This window comes from Chionomys nivalis, chromosome 13 (assembly GCF_950005125.1).
Source record: "Chionomys nivalis chromosome 13, mChiNiv1.1, whole genome shotgun sequence".
NCBI classification, from domain to species: Eukaryota; Metazoa; Chordata; class Mammalia; order Rodentia; family Cricetidae; genus Chionomys; species Chionomys nivalis.
Window position 1 is genome coordinate 18,674,145 of NC_080098.1, and position 16,504 is coordinate 18,690,648.

General features: G+C 40.6%; 1 protein-coding gene across 3 annotated transcripts in view; it reads left to right on the forward strand.

The window, feature by feature from the left end:
* Positions 1-16,504, forward strand: part of Itga8 (integrin subunit alpha 8) — a 179,736-nt gene that overhangs the window by 106,244 nt on the left and 56,988 nt on the right. For all 3 annotated transcript variants that reach the window (XR_009058197.1, XM_057787446.1, XM_057787447.1), the window contains exons 21-23: positions 5,596-5,688; positions 10,854-10,933; positions 15,291-15,371. Coding sequence is in view for 2 of the 3 variants with exons in the window: in XM_057787446.1 (XP_057643429.1) it covers positions 5,596-5,688; positions 10,854-10,933; positions 15,291-15,371 (254 nt within the window). In the remaining variant the exon portion in view is untranslated. The remainder of the gene's footprint in view (positions 1-5,595; positions 5,689-10,853; positions 10,934-15,290; positions 15,372-16,504) is intronic.

A 16,504-nucleotide genomic window follows, 5' to 3' on the forward strand; every position in this document is an offset into this window, starting at 1 on the left:
GGTCTATGAAGTATTAGAGTCTCTCTTTGCTACAGTATGAAGATGAATCGGCCAAAGACCAGGAGCTGAAGCAAAGCAAAGACCAGCCAAAGAGGCAGATGACTCATTTCCCAGGCTAACCCCCTCTCCTCACTGACTTTGTGAGCCTTGGTTTGAGTTCCTTTAAGTTCCAAGCAGATCACAGGAGGCCTGGTTTTTATTACTGGTGATGGAAGAAGAGCCAACCAGTCCTGCTGAGCACTGATAACAGGCTGAACAGAAATTGCAAAGGAAACAAGTTCGTTTGTCTTTCTTCTTAGTCCACATTTTTGGGCCTGCAACCAGAGAAGGGCCTGTTTCTTCCTGGTATGCCAGTCCTCAATGTCACGGTTTATTGAAAAGGTACAATTGCTATTTATGACCTTCTGGATCTTTACCAGAATACAACTCTTCCCATCCAGTGTGTCCTGGGAACCTGTAGTATTCTTAATTGCTTTGTCTGGAAAAACATTCTAAATAGACCAGTGGGGGCACGCATCTAATCCTAGCAGTCAGGCGGCTGGGGGCAAATAAATCCATGAGTTGACGACCTACATGAGCTACATATCAAACTAACTAAAAAGACCAAAACAAATAAGCAAGCAAACAAACCAAACACATTGTTATAAATGTCTGAGAGATTGGCAGGTCCCCTGTTTCAGAACTGTTCAAGACATTCAATTAAGGGCAGAGACTAAGTTTCACATTCTTTCTCAGGAATAGGAATAGCATGAGTGCTCCATAAATGCTTTCTGTTGGATTTATTTAACTAAAATTTATTATGTGTCCACCACTTTTTCAAGACCACATTCTCTAAGGGGCTTTCATAGTCTAATGGTTGAGCAATGTCATGGAAAGTGATCTGTCTGATGTGATAAGAGCATCTAAAAAGTTGCAGAAAAACTGCCTGGTGTGGATGTGAATCCTTATAATCTAGCACTTGGGAGGGAGAGAAAGAAGGATCACAAGTTCAAGGCCAGCCTGTACATATAGGGAAACACTGTCAAAAAGAAACGGGGGGGGGGGGCAGGAGAGAAAGAGAAAGGAAGGAAGGAAGGAAGGAAGGAAGGAAGGAAGGAAGGAAGGAAGGAAGGAAGGAAGGAAGGGAAAGAGGGGAAAGAGAAAAGAAAGGAAGAAAGAAAGAAGCATCAGTCTCAGTTGAGATTATGGATGGTGCCTGTTACAATGTTCATAGCCAAAGATACAGATAAGGGCTCACTGGTGTTTTCCATTGCAGCAAAATGAACAACAAACTGGATGGATGTTCTGATAAAAGAACATTCTAAAACAGAGGCTTTTTAGAAACAAAGTCAGGGTCTCTGGGATGATGTGTAGGGAATAAAAACAAAATTTTGACGGGAACCCAAAAATATTAAAAAAAAAAAAACACACTTAAGTTAAATGTTTGTATTTGTTTATATATCATGTAAGTATTTGTAGGTGACATGCTTTTTCCTCCTTTTAAAAGATTTATTTTTAGTGTGTGTGTGTGTGTGTGTGTGTGTGTGTGTGTGTGTGGAGGCCAGAAGAGGCTGTCAGATCATCTGGAGCTGGAGTTACAAGTGGCTATGAGCTGCTTAGTAGGGTTGGTGGGATCTGAACCGAGGTCTCTGTAAGAAAAGTTAGTGCTCTTAGCCCCCAAGCCGTCTCTTTTGCCTTTCCTTCTCTTTTGTTCTCTTTGCCTGCAGACATTTTATCAAGAGATGGCATTTTCAATTCAAAATGGCCACTGAACACTGCCATGTGTTGGGTGAGAGCTGCACTCACCGTTTGTCTATTATTTACTGAAATAACAGAGACACAAACATAAAAGCAGCATAACTAGAGGAAGGAGAAAATGGGAGCATTTTCAATCATTCCTTGGAGAAATTAGAATATCAAGGGATGCTGACGGTTGCAGTGGAAGAGGAAAAATACCATGACAACTGCAAATATTCTTGGGAAGAGCAGGGAGACTTTCCTTCTAACTGTCCTGCCTGCCAGTGAGGATGGATTTGAACACAATTTAAAACATCAGTGTTTTAAATTGTTCTAGTGAGGTGTAATTAAGAGGAAAAGTCTCAGTACACAATTTGATGAGTGCATGTACTTTTAAATCACTTTCTTGAATATAAATACATAATGATTTTAAGTGTCAAAGATACTTGATTGCTGTTTGGTTCAATTTTTTTTAAATTGAGAAAATAATTCAACAAAACAAGAATCCATGAGACTAGACATGTACATAATTTTTTGTATCCAATTTTTTCTTTTTCCTTTCCTTATTTTCATTCCCTCTCTTCTTCCTTCCCCTCTTTTTCTCTCTCTCTTTCTTCCTTCCTTTCTCTCTCCCTCCCACTCTCCTACCTTCCATATTTCCCTCCTCCTTTCTCCCTCTTTTTCTCCTTCTTTTCTTTCTCTTTTTTATTTCTCTTCTTTACTTATATATTTCCTTTTATTTCTTTCATGCTCTTCCTTGCCCCTGTGCCATCAATCTTCCTAGTAGTTGCTGCTTCATTCACCCCCATGTCCTAAATTCTAGCTCCAGTGAATTTCTATTTGGTTCGTCCCTCTATTGTGCACTGACACACTAGTTCTGTAACTTCATCCTCTTCAGTGAAGAGGGTCTTTATCCTTCGGGTCTTCATAATAATTACAATCTACTAATAACTGCAGACAGCTAATAATGAAGACTATCAACATGCACTACACATTTGTTGTGGTTTGGCTACTGCTCTGAACTCTTGTAAGCATTGAATTTGCCTGATCCTGATGCTAACCTTATAGAGAAGAATCAATTTTGTTCTAGAGTTTGTACATAAGCAGACTTGTGCAGTGTGCTCAAGTTACTTGGCTATTGTATTGCAGAACCAGTCAAATCTCTCCTGTTTTGTACTATCAATAAGCCCTTTCCTCGTTAGCTTAGTTAGATGCTACCTCCTCCAGGATGTCCTCTCTGATTGTTTAAACACGTAAGCATACCTTCCTTAAATTCTATTTGCTTTCTAAGTAAAAAACAAACAAACAAAGGGAAAAAAAAACAGTGAATTCTTCTGTAATTGTATCTCCATTGCTTATTATAATTCACCTGATAGAATTGTTGCCATGATTAGAGATTCAATAAGGACGTAGGGTCTTGTTTACCTGGTAAAGTAGCAGCCCCAAGATAAATATTTTCAGTGACTGAATAAGGGAGCGAAGAATGCTCTATGAGCCAGAAATGGATTAGAACAAAAATGTCCCTGGAACCAGTGAGAAAAACAATCCAGCAATGTCTAGGAAAAAAATGGTTTCTTTTTTCATCAGAGAGAGAGAAAATAAAGACTAAAAAGAAAAAGAAAAGAAAAAGAAAGAGGGTGAAGGGGACATGGGGCGGGAGAAATGTTTCAACTGATGGCAAAGAACTGTTTGTAGGAAGCCTGGGGGAAGTGTACCTGTGGGAACTGGCAAGATGGCTGGGTAGTGAAGAGCACTTGCTGCTAAGGAACTAGGCTTGGTTCCTAACACCCACATGTTAACTTGAATCCATAACTCCAGTTCTAAGGGATCCAGTGCCTGCTTCTGGCCTCTTTGGGCGTCAGACATGCAGGACACATGATACATATAGGCAAGATACTCATAACACATAAAATAAAATAAATACTTTTAATTTAAAAATAAATTTTTAAAAAGTGTGTGTGATCTCCCACCTTCAAGCAAGTCAAACATTTTAACTATAAAAACTAAATCCCTGAGTTATAGCCAGGAAACATGGATACTTTCGAAAACTTTTTAATTTTGTTTTGCTTCCATGATTAATAATCTCAGCATGAAACATCTCTGTATTGTTACTCTAGGTTGCGAGTTGTAAAGATGAATACCCAATAAACCTACCTTTGAGTAAAGAGATTTCCGGCTTTGGAAATGTGTGAGACAGCTACCATGCCCTCAGCACGGTATTTGTAACATTGCGTTAAAGCGAGTTCAGCCGAGTAGCAGCCACTCGGCTCCTCAGACTCCGCATGTTTACCTGGGTGATGCTAGACTAGGCACCTCCTTGTAGTTGCCTCTTTAGGGGACAATGTGTGAACTGCTTCTACCCTGCTCAGATGCTTTGTGCAAACTCCGCTCCAGACACCGAGACAGGAGCAGCTTCCAGAAGTCCTGCCATCCTAATGCTTACAGCCTCAGTGTGTTGACTACAGAGTTCCTCATGTAGAGACTAGAAGATTTTTGGTTTGGTTTTTCTTAGTTTGGGTGAGGGTTGGGGAGGGGGCGGTGTCCCAAGGTAGAAAGGAATAGGGAAAGATTTCTAAAGCTTTTCCTTGAAAACCTCGTATTGTTTCCTTACATAACATCCTAGCAGCAGTACTAGATGAGTAAGGGATTGTCATAGTAGAAACCTTCATCTACTGACTTCCCGGATGTTCCCCAAAGGGTGCTTCACTGTGAAAGCCATTCATATATTATTTTGGGGGATGAAGGGGGCAGGCCACAATTTGATAGCATAGAATGACTTAGGATGGAATGATGGAGAAACGTAAGACATTGTCAGCCACACCATCAGGTTTGGAAAGACGGACAAGGAGTTGGGGTGGAAAGTGAAGGGTGGATTTCCGCCCAGCCACGAAGACATGGGTGGGCTTGGGAGGGGCAGAGGCTGCAAAGAAGGGTCTTTGCACCCCGTTCTCTTCAGGAAAACTGAGACTTATTCAGACGAAAACGGAAACCTCCTCAAGCTGGAGTATTCAGAAGTTCTGATCAGGATTGGGTGTAGAGAGAGGGGCATAGAGAGGAAGAACCAGTTAAACACAAACCGTGAACATTCACCAGAGAATGTGGGGTACAGTACAGGTGGGGGCTATCGAAAGCAATGTGTATATAGCACATAGGTATGAAAATGCCTCCGTGAGGACTGAGAGAGAATACAACAGTGTCATGCCTGTAACTCCAAACCCAGGGATCCAACACCCTCTTTCTGGCCTTCAAAGTCACCCAAACATATGTGTGCTTACTCACATGCGCACACACACTAATAAAACAAATGCTTTTTTAAAAAAGAAAGAAAATACTCATTCCTTTGTATGCTCACCTAAAAAGTCAATTTTTTAAAATTACATCTTAAATATTTGAAGGATCTGACACACAAGATCTAGCAGAGGGTTCCTCTGTGATGTGTGATGTGTCAGAAGCTGGGTTCAAGGCAATTCCTCCGCAAATGGCCATAGAGACACAGCAACTGCGTGCTTCCTCATCATTTCGCTCTTGTGATAGGAACGTCAGGAATAAATCTCTTCATGTTTGATCACTTTGTGATCTTACTGTTCTGAGTTTAACATTAAGATAGTGAAAGTACAAAATGTCCACATAAGTACTGCCTGAGCTTCTTATTCCTCAGCAAAACACGTGTTTACACAACTTCTCCTAAAGTTTAACTTGTTCTTTTTCCTCCGGATTTTGCTCTTGAGTTGATGGTATCGGATTGGATTAACTTGGTGCAGCGTGACGCACACAGGTGTTTGAAATCAAGGGGAGCTCCGAGGCCTCCCACATCGCATGCAACAGGATGTAACTCATTCTGCCCCTGAACTCCGTAACGGTGCTCTTTTCCTGTTGTAGGGACTGAGGCCGCTGAGCTGTGAATACAAGATGGAAAATGTGACCAGGATGGTGGTGTGTGACCTTGGGAACCCAATGGTGGCTGGCACGAACGTAAGAGAACACCAGCAGTCCTTCCTGATCTCTGACTGATTGGATTTCACAGAGGACTAGTGGGAAACTCCCCCAATTAGCACCCAGCAAACAGCAGCTAGAACAGATTGCCCAGGAAATTCCCAGCAGACAGGGATTTAGCGTGTTAACCTACGTGGAGTGATAATGGTGGGTCAGAGCCACAGACAGATGTATGCTTTTGCACTCTTTTTCTGTAGACTTTACAAATTACATCTTGTAGTCACAGAAAGTCCGTGAGCACACGTGCACCTCAGATTTTTGCCTTTGATTATTTTCTTTTAATTCCAATATAGATTTTATCTTTAAACTACAACATTAAGTTAAAAAGCTTTAAAATAAGCTATGTAAGAGGGCTAAGAATGTAGCTTATTTGGTAGAATGCCTGCGTAGCACACACAAAGTCCTGGGTTCGAGTCCCAGTACTGTGTAAACCAACCAGGAGTGTAGTCGCGTGCCTGTAATGCCAGCACTCAAGAGCTGGCAGAAAGAGGCCCAGAAATTCAAGCCCATCCCCAAGCTACAGTGGGTTCAAGGCCAGCCTTGTCTAAAGGGGGAGAGGAAATAATTTTTAAACTACATTAGCAAAGAGAACTCTTTTCCAATCTGCCTCTCATATGAATATTATAGTATTTTCATGTTAGAAATAGTCATACCTGGTTTGTAAATGATTTTTGCTAGGTCTATGTTTGAAAAATAGGGGTAGAGAGGAGGCTCGACAGTACGAGTGCTTTGTCTTCCAGGGCATTAGAGTTCTGTTTCCAGCACCCCCACAATATAACTATAGTTCCAGAGGGCCCAACATTCTCTTCTGGCCTCTATGAACACCTAAGCACATGTCTCACACACACACACACACACACACACACATACACACACACACATCAATCAATTTTAAATAAAATATATTTGAAAAATAATACAAAAATCATAGTGGTGAAAGGAAAATAAGCCGAGTAGTGATCTTGAGAGAGAAGAGTAGGCACTGACTCAGGATAACCTGCTCAACTCAGCTTAACTGCTCAACAACAACGCCTCATAATAAATATAACAGCAGCAATTTTGAAACCATGGAACAAATTCTGAGATTCTGAAAAGGTCACACAACTAAATCACAATAAAGAGAACGTACATAATCCTCTGTTTAACCTTACTTCTGTCATCAGCGGAATGTCCTGTTTGAATAGAACTTGGTAAAAGTTTACGATAGCATCGGTTTGCATGGGAACACCTCCCTGGTGGGCTCGAGACACCCATGCCACTTGGCCATCCTCTCAAAGGGGCTTTGTGGTCCTGTTGCCTATCCTATGCATCCCTGGGGAGAATCCCAATTGCCTTTCAAAGGTGCTGATGTGTCTTCTGGCAAATTGATCTTTCATCCCAGTGTTTCACAACCTGAACTGAGCACTGAGCGTCAGCAACCTTTTCTGAAATAATACCTCTTTCCTATGTGTACTCCCGGAGCATGTACAATCAATCATAATTTTACTCCTTTACACTATTTTATTGCACTGATCTTCGGTACTTTAAAAATGTGACTAGCTGAAATCATGTAAACTTACTTCTTGTATAAAAATTTAATTCATTCATTAACTTAAACATTTCAACGCCAGTGAAATCCCTTAACAGATTCCTGTTAGCTCTCGTGTACCAAATGCCCTCTGTGTCCCTAGACCATCACGAGAGAATAACTATGTCAGTGTTATCCCACTGCGTCTCACCTGTTTAATAGACAAGGACACTCTGGTCTGGAAAAGACAAACACACTGCCTGAAGTCACACTGGTGATGAAAGGCAGAACCAGGATTCCAACCAGGCCTGACCACAAAGCCCAGGTTCTATCTGGTCTACAACACTGTGCAAAGTACTTGAATGGAAACTAATGAACAACAGATGGATGTTGAAAGGAAGATATGAAAGGCAGAATGAGACATTTTCCCATGATAGTCCTTTCAGTCAGAAACTAACCTCGGTTTTGTTAGTTTGCAAGGAAATAAGTCCCACCACTCGATGTAATATATATTTACCTGAAAGACAAGAAGAACCTAGTTTGACATGAGGGTATCGACACCAGCATTCAGATAGGGTCACTCTTTCTCGTTCAGTACTGAGACTGTTAAATCTAGACGGCAGATAATCTCAAAGCACCAATGACTGTGAGTAAAACTGAACTCAACACTGTCACCAGTGCCACAATGGAAAAAGTGGGGAAATGGCAGTGTGGTCTGCACCATGGGAGTGTTTATGTGAGAGGCTATCAATCCATTTTACCAGCAAATAATCTGGAGAAGGCAGGGAAGTAAATTGTTTGGATTCATTTATCTCCAGGTCCCTGTAGAAGAAAGCTAACAGGTTTCTTATCTTGCCCTCTAATGACCTCAAACACACCGGATTTTATTGCATTCTGGTTTGGTATAAAACATGTTGATTCCCTCACTCTTTGTGCTGCACGTTAAAAAGCACTGTCTGGCCACGGAGTGGAGCAAATTGCAGGTGGAAAAGCAGTCCTACTATTTAAAACGATTCAATAAATAAATACCCAGGAATATTTATCCCAGGCTCAAAATTTAAAAGAAAAATTTTCAAATGACTTTTACTATTAATTTAAACCTGCTCACTCAGTAATCACAATTCTGACTTCTGATTCTTAAAGAGAAAAAAGTTGTTGACATGTAATAAACATGTACATGTAAACATGTAGATGTCATGATGCTATAAAATAGTTTTTATGTCCTAATAAAGTTCATAACTTGCAAATTTCTCCAAGGAAAAAAAGCAAGACAGAGTGGTCAAAATATTTTAGTTAATATTTTGTCACATACATTTTAATCTATGACTATTTAAATTTTATTTTATTTATGTATATGGGTGTATGCCACATGTGCAGGATGGTTCACAGGGACCAGAAAAGAATGAGCAGCAAGGTCTCTTACCCGCTGAGTCATCATCTTTCCAGCCTCTGCTTGTGATGTTTACCTATAGGAAATTGACAGGTTTTGTCTGTCTTCACTCTATATTGTTGTAGGGAGAGAGACTGCTTGTTGATTCCCAGCTGCTCAGCCCCGAAATAATCACACAGAAACTATAGTACTTAAATCACTGCTTGGCCCATTAGCTCTAGCTTTTTATTGGATAACTCTTACATCTTAATTTAACCCATTTTCATTCATCTGTGCACCACCATGAGGTCATGGCTTACCAACAAAGTTTCAGCACATCTGTCTCCGGCCGTGCTCTATGGCTTCTCCCTGACTCTGCCTCCTTTCTCCCAGCATTCAATTTAGTTTTCCCCGCCTAGCTCTACTCTTTTGCCCTATCACAGGCCAAGACAGTTTCTTTATTAACCAGTGGTATTCACAGCATACAGAGGGGAATCCCACAGCATTATATGGATTGTTCTGTATGAGGACCAACTTCAGGCAGCTTTCAACACAATGACTGCACATGTGCACAAGGACACACTCCCACTCCCATTCTTTCAACATTTTTTATTACATCCTTCTTGGTGTACCACCATAAGCCTGCTACTTAGCAAACATCTGATAAGATAATATGGAAACGCTTTATTCCTATGAACCAGGGCACTTGATATTAGCAACATCATAGGCTGTGTGAGAAGAGAATAATAATAGAGACAGAGGCTAAGAAAGGAAAGCTTGCCTGTCTTAGGCCATGACAGCATCCAATTCATTGCCTCTCTTAACCTGAGTTACAAAACCTAAGTTTTCAGAAGCTCTTGAAGTAGAAAATGCAAGACAAAGTAAAGATAAAAATCTCCCAAAGAAGAGAGAAGAGCATATGCAGAGGTCCAACAAAAACGGACACATTTGACATTGTAAAGCAGTTCCTCATTGGGCCATTAAAGCATTGCACACGTTTTATAATCAAGACTCGTGTGATCTCCCAGCCAGGTGCTTTGGAACAGCCTGAAACCAAGTTCTAGGAGGTAACACAAAAAGATCTCTGGGGCTCCAGGTTCAGTGAGAGATCTGTCGAAATAAAACAGTAATAGAGATGAGATGATGAGGTGGGGAGCTATAGAAAGAGAGGCCTATGCCAATCTCTGGCTTCCACATACACATGCACATACATGAGAACACACACAAACACATATGCACAAAATGATGCTAATGCATACAGCATTATGGTAAGCATTATGGGGTGGAGGAGCTGTGATAGATTATCACAGGTCATTGCTGCTGGTTAAATAGCATTGTTTTCTGTTGCTGGTTTCATTTGCACAATGCCATAGCTGTAAGGGCTGTTTCTGGAATCTGCCTTACAGGGATTGAAATCCCAGCTCTGCCTTTGTTGCTCTAATCCTCTGATAGTTATTGGATTGGAATATGTCAACATAAGTGTCCCTGAGATAAGACAAACAGGGCATAGAACATTGCTTGGATGACCATGTAGCACCATGGTGTATACAGAGGGTGTTACATATATACATTAGCTTCCATTTTCACTTCCTCATCCCGATTCCCCATGGGCTCCCTGTTCTCCATTTATAACCCTATTTTCAGGAGAACTTTTCACAATTTGGAAAATAAAGGAGGACAAAGAAATCCTCACAACCATAACCCCAATATGACTACAACATGTTCTCCTGGAATATTCCTTACAGTACAACATGATCTCCTGCAATATTCCTTACAGCACACTCTTCTTAAACATATAATAATTTTGCTTGTGTGGACTTCCCAGACCATAGCTAACATACATGGCATACAAAACTCTGTAACCATCATTCTTGGTTGAGCATCACTATATTAGAATTGCCACCTGCATTATTGCATTGGCATCACAGCTGTGATCCCTACAGCTACACCGCATCCATCAAACAGAAGCACCACAGTTCTCTAAATCTTCTATATTGTGTTGTTAGAAGTCCTACATCAGAGCGGTAGCAGAAGATGGGCAACAAGGCCAAGTAGAGAGAGCCAAAGTATGTATTAAACTGAGTCTCCTAGGCCCTGTGGTCTCCTAGCAGATTTCCTCTTATCTCCCAGGCATCCAGAGTTGGGGATGGAAGGCTGTGATGGTGTTGGAGTAGGGTGGCGGAATGGCTAAGGTGGGACTGTCACACTGTGTATAAGGTCCTCCTGCAAACACCTTTGTGTCCCATGTATGTTCTGTTTTGCTTTTAGTTTTCTCTGGGCCTCCGATTTGCTGTTCCTCGTCTTGAGAAAACAAATACGAGCATTAACTTTGATCTCCAAGTCAGAAGGTTAGACTTTTAAATGCTTACTTTGTTGACAGCACCCATGAATGAAGAGATGCATAATGAATATGTGCCCTGTTGCCAAGTACCAGCACATTAAAAATTCTAGAATTAGAATCTAGACTCTCACCACCCCGTTCTTCTTTATTGTTCTCATTATTTCACCTTTTCGTTGTTGTTGTTATTTTGCATTTTGAAAGAGATTAAGACCAGGATGCAAAATAGTCAGATTGTGTCTTTAATAGCTCCCCACCTCTGTTGATTCACCTCCATGTTTCCTCCTTCTGGACACAGGACTCTTGTACTATCCTGTACCGGACTGTTCTGTAAAACACTACAGAGAGGAAACCTAACCTCACTCTGCACTCAGTAGGCAGTCAGTTCATTCTTGGGGGAAATCTGAGAAAAGAAAATAGATCTTCCAAGTGAAATCTTGTCATCTCCCAAATGTTCAGGAAGGACTCTGGATGGTGTGAGTGACATTCTGTGGCAGGTCAACATGACCTAATACTGTGTGGGGACCAGGTCCTTCACTAGTAACCCATAGAAATGCAGACAGCTGCCCACCTGTCCTATAGATCTGGGCATGGCCTTGCCCTTTCATTTTCTATTCTGTTAGCTCCTTTATGACCAGAAATATGTCATGAGCAGGAAGACTTCCAGAGAAATGAAGCATGCACGCTGGGTTTTCTCAGATACAAACTTCAGTGCATTGTAATGGAATCAATTAAAGGATTCTAGACTCATATTAAAATAAAAGAAAATGGAATGAAATAGATATAATATGATATAACTAATATATAATGCAGTGCAATTGTCTTGTACATAAATGATTCCTTATTGAGAAATACAGATCTAACAAGATACCCTACCAAATGGATTTCTTTTGCAGTCAAGCATTTAAAAACCTTAAAAAAAAAAAAAACCACTAATATAGATGGCTCATGGGCACTTCCAATTATTATTTATATTCTGCCTACCATGTGGAATCCTTGTTGAAACCATGCAAATGGCTGTAAAGTTGGTGTTTATTAGTTGGTTATCAAATACTATGTAATTTACCTTATATCTTATAAGACAGAGATATTAGAGTATGATAAATTTTATGAGAGTTATTCTGTGTGGTAGAATACTTCCCCAATACATCAGCTAAAGGTTTGAGAAAAATCTTAGGATAAGAAATAACTGTTTAAATCTAAATGTGTTACCCACCCCCTCTCCCTGCCCCCACCCAAAGCTTTGATGCAGCTTTTCAGGGAAAGGAAGCCTTCTAGCTGGCTCAGAGGCTCCTTTCTCACCTTAATTAGCTTCTTGATTGTAATTAGCTTAATTATCTTCTCACCTTCTTGAATTAAGTGGTTTTTTTTTTTTCTGGTGATCTTAGGACTTCATGTGGTCCCCAGATTTTTCATTTTTAAAATCTTGTGAGTGCATATTACCAAGTTTTAAATCTTAAAGTGTAGGCACTGATGTCACCTTAGACAAAAGCACTTGAGGTTTCTGTTTCTCCCCATCATTGTTGACGCCATTGATCCTTCATGGGTCTAAAGCCTTGCATTACGGGTGTGTTAAGTTATGTGTGGAAAGATGCTTCTCTTATAAAAACTGAATCCATCGGTAAAGGGTTAGATATGGCAGAATCAGAAATGACAACATGGTTAGCATGTATGTACCTTCTTCTAAAATCAAGTCATGATCATATTCCACTTCTGCTCAAGACAATTGTAATATTATTTTGAAAATTATAAAAATTCAGAAAAAAACTGTGTTATGCATCAGGGATAAAATTTTCAATGTATTTGGGTAATAAAAGAGTTTGAGGACACCTTCATAATAAATACTAAAGTATTTGAAGGTGTTGATCTGTATGCTTTGCTGGCTAACTGCAAAGATGTAAGGATTTACAGGGGAGGCTTTGCATTCCAGTTAAATGTGTTCAAACAAAAACTAAATTAGGCCAAATGCTACACAGTCTGCATTCTTCCATGCATTGATTACCATGCTCCACAATGAATGCCCCTTTGTACAAGTTAAAGTCAGAAGATAGGCTGGTTTCATGTACCAATTCACTTAAAATATTTCCTGTTACCAAATAATTGCATAAAATGATCTCTCTACCCTGAAGTGCAGGACACAGTTCCATACACACCTTCGTGAACATCCTGGAAGTTGCTTTTTCAGTTATGGTTAAGTGACATGTAATGTCTTCATTGGCATTCCAAAGGCCAGAGCATATAGAAGGAATATTGGGAAACAGAAGTCAATAGGAAATGGCATTGTACCCATAAGGAGAAAAACAATGTCCTTTTTATGTGACACAGGTTATAGTTACAGAAGGGAAATTCATCATTCCTTCTGTGGAACAAGGGGATGGTATAAATAACCCAGGGTCTTATGATGATGGGTAGCTCGTTGGCATGTAGCTATGGTATTAGTGGGGGAAGTTTCCTTCCAGGAAAGATGTCAAGGAATCATATGAGTTATATAGCAAGTCAGATCTTTCCTTGCCGGGAACCTTGCCAGCACTGCCACAGTGCAAAGTGACCCACACTGGCATACTGTGAAAGAGCTATGCTCACTACACAATCAGGGACTGAGCTATGTCAGCCTCTGCTCTCGCTGAATTTCAAAGGAGATGGTCAGAGAGGAAGGCTCAACAGATGAAGATACTTATTGTTAAGCCTGATGACCGAGTTCAATTCCCCAGGACCTACTTGGTTTTAAAGGAGAGAACCAACCCCTGCAGTTCTTCCCCAACCTCCAGTCTCGTGCTGTGGCACACACATATACTCACATACACATATATAAGTGCATAGATAAATAAATGTGATTAAAAAATTGAAACATCCTCTGCAACCTCATGTTAAATTCAAGTTCAAAGACAATTTTCAGTAGTTGAATTTTTGAATGCTTTCTTTTTAAAGGGGTAAAGAAGCCTTCCCCCCAGATGTGGTAATAGCGAAATTAGTGGTTGGAGATGGAACTTTAATTGAGAGGGGGGAGTTCCTGTAGACTCCATCACAAGCTTAGCAGGGGGAAGTTCCCTTCAGGGAGTGAGCCCGACATCTGCCAGTTGCATCTTTACCAGTGTTGGCAGTTTAAGTTGTCTCCTCAGTAAATAGAACCAAGAAGGTCTTTTCAAAGGCACTTTGGAAACAACCCTGTTTTCTCTAGTTGGAAGCAGGATTTTATCCTTTCCCAAGCCATGGCTGGGAGAGCATCAGAACACTCATGCAAATCTACCCTGTGACCATCTTCACAGAGAGAGCTTGCCCACTGAAGCCAAGCAGCACTCATGAGGACCACAGGGCAGGCTCTCCCTTCTTACCAACCTGGCTATAACCACCACCCAAAGAGGTAGCTCCATCTCTGACTTCGATGAAGGCACAGAGGGGGCATGAAGTGTGGGTGGCAGCTACATCCAAGGACCAGACACTGCTTTAGCCTCTTGGGAGTTCTAGTTAATTTTCCTTTTAAGCCCTGACTGCTTAACATGTATTCTTTTTTGCAAAGTTCAGTTTCATAATTGATAATTAATCATATTTGCTTGAGGGAAAAGCAGCAAACTTAAATTTTTCCACCATATTCAAAGAGGAATTATGAAACTCATGCTGTCTCAAGACTCTTGAAGCATTTCACAAGCACCCATATCCTCTGAACCGCTCGCTTAATGCAATGCCCAGTTTTCTCACGCCTCTCAATGTGGTAGCCGGGCTTCTAATCCCTCTTGTTCCTTGCCATGGACAGCTCATGAGGGTAAAATGACTGTAATCACTTATTTTATATAGTAGTATTAACTTATAAATATAATAAAACACTTATTTAAATATTAACATTAACTTAAGAAATAAAGCATAAGGAAGATAAAATTGCCAACAAAACAGCATATGGTGTGACGCACTGTATAGCCAAACCCAAATTTTTCTCAGTCATAAGATGCTCTGGGTTATTTATGCCAGGTCTCCATTTATTAGCATGGAAAATCTGGAGTTCACTGAGCTGTCATTTCCTATCTGAATGGCACTGAGCATGATGTGTAGGGAAGCAAAAGAATTTGTCTGAGGTAGAAGCAGGAAAACAAATGCCATTCAGTGCCCCTTCGGTTTATTCTAACTAAAAAGTACTTGCTTCTCCCATTGCCACTGTGCTTTCAAACGAGGCATCACCCCAGGGACAGCTGATTGGTTTCTATAGATCCCCAAAGCTCTTAGCGTCTCCCTGGACAAATGGTTATGATTTTGTAGAATAAATGCTGTGGTTTTTCTGAGTGCTGAAATTGGAAATGTGGTTTGCTCTTGTGATGTACAGAAGGTTTCTCGTGACTGTGAGAAAATATACTGAAATCATGTCTTCGCTGTTTCAGCTCCAACAAGGACAATCCGGACAGCAATTTTGTGAGTCTGCAAATCAACATCACTGCTGTCGCTCAAGTAGAAATAAGAGGGTAAGTATGGTGCATCATTAAGTTTAATTTTTTTATGTAAAGACTTACAATGAAGGACTAGACAAAACTACATTCATGGTCAGTTCAGTTACCGGTTTTCATCCTTCCTGCTCAGCATTCGACCATCAGAAAGCAAAATGAACCTTGTAAAACAATTAAGTCTAATGATATCAAAGCAAGAGGTCACTTAATTGCCCAGACCAAGACTTTAGTAACCAAACTAGGAATACCACTAACGAGAAACTAATTGGATGGATAGATGTATGATTGTCCAGAGGAAAATCTTCACTTTCCTTAGAATTGTTTAACATGGTGGTCATTTAACCTCGCCCATCTCATTGTGAGTTTGGAAAACTGCTAGCATATATGTGAGCACCAATGACTCCGCATTCTGCATCCTGGTCTGTCCATCCATTCTATTCTTTGAGAAGGGGAGTGAGGAGGGAGAAGCTCAAGGGAAGTCTTTGAATGACTCCCAGCTGGGAAACCTTGCTTGGCGAAGAAGGAAATTGGGTTGTAGCAGTGGCTTTTATTGATTTTGTTACTGTAATTCTGCTTTCTTCGGATCAATAACAGCTAAACGCGTTAACTGGTATTTTAAACCACATTCTCCTTGGGCTCCAGGATCCTGCTTGCCTTCCTTTCCACAGGTCCTGGCTGGTGCTCACTCCTCCAGGATCTCTGCATGCAGAGCCATTTCACTATGCTGATTCCCTCCATGTATAAGTCAGGGGGGTGTGAACACTGCTAGAAAACACTGGAAGCTAAACTACAACCACAGTCAATCTGTCTCCGGAGCTCACTCCCAGTAACAGTGACTGTATCCCTCCTATGAGATAGTCTTTTGAACCTTATTCTATGACCTTGTTAATATTCACTACTGTGGGTTGTTTTGTTGAGGTTTTTTTTTTTTTGATTCACATAAATGCTTGTGAGATTTGCCCATCTTAGCACCTATGCTTGTAATTCATCAGCTTATTGATACAAGAGGGTTATGTTGTAAAATTCCACCATCACACATCCATTCTATGAACGTTTGGAGCTCCCACACCCCTAATTTTTAGAACTTTTCATGCACATCTTCTGGTACAATACGGAAGAATTTTAGCAAGAAATATGCTAAGCAGTGAGAT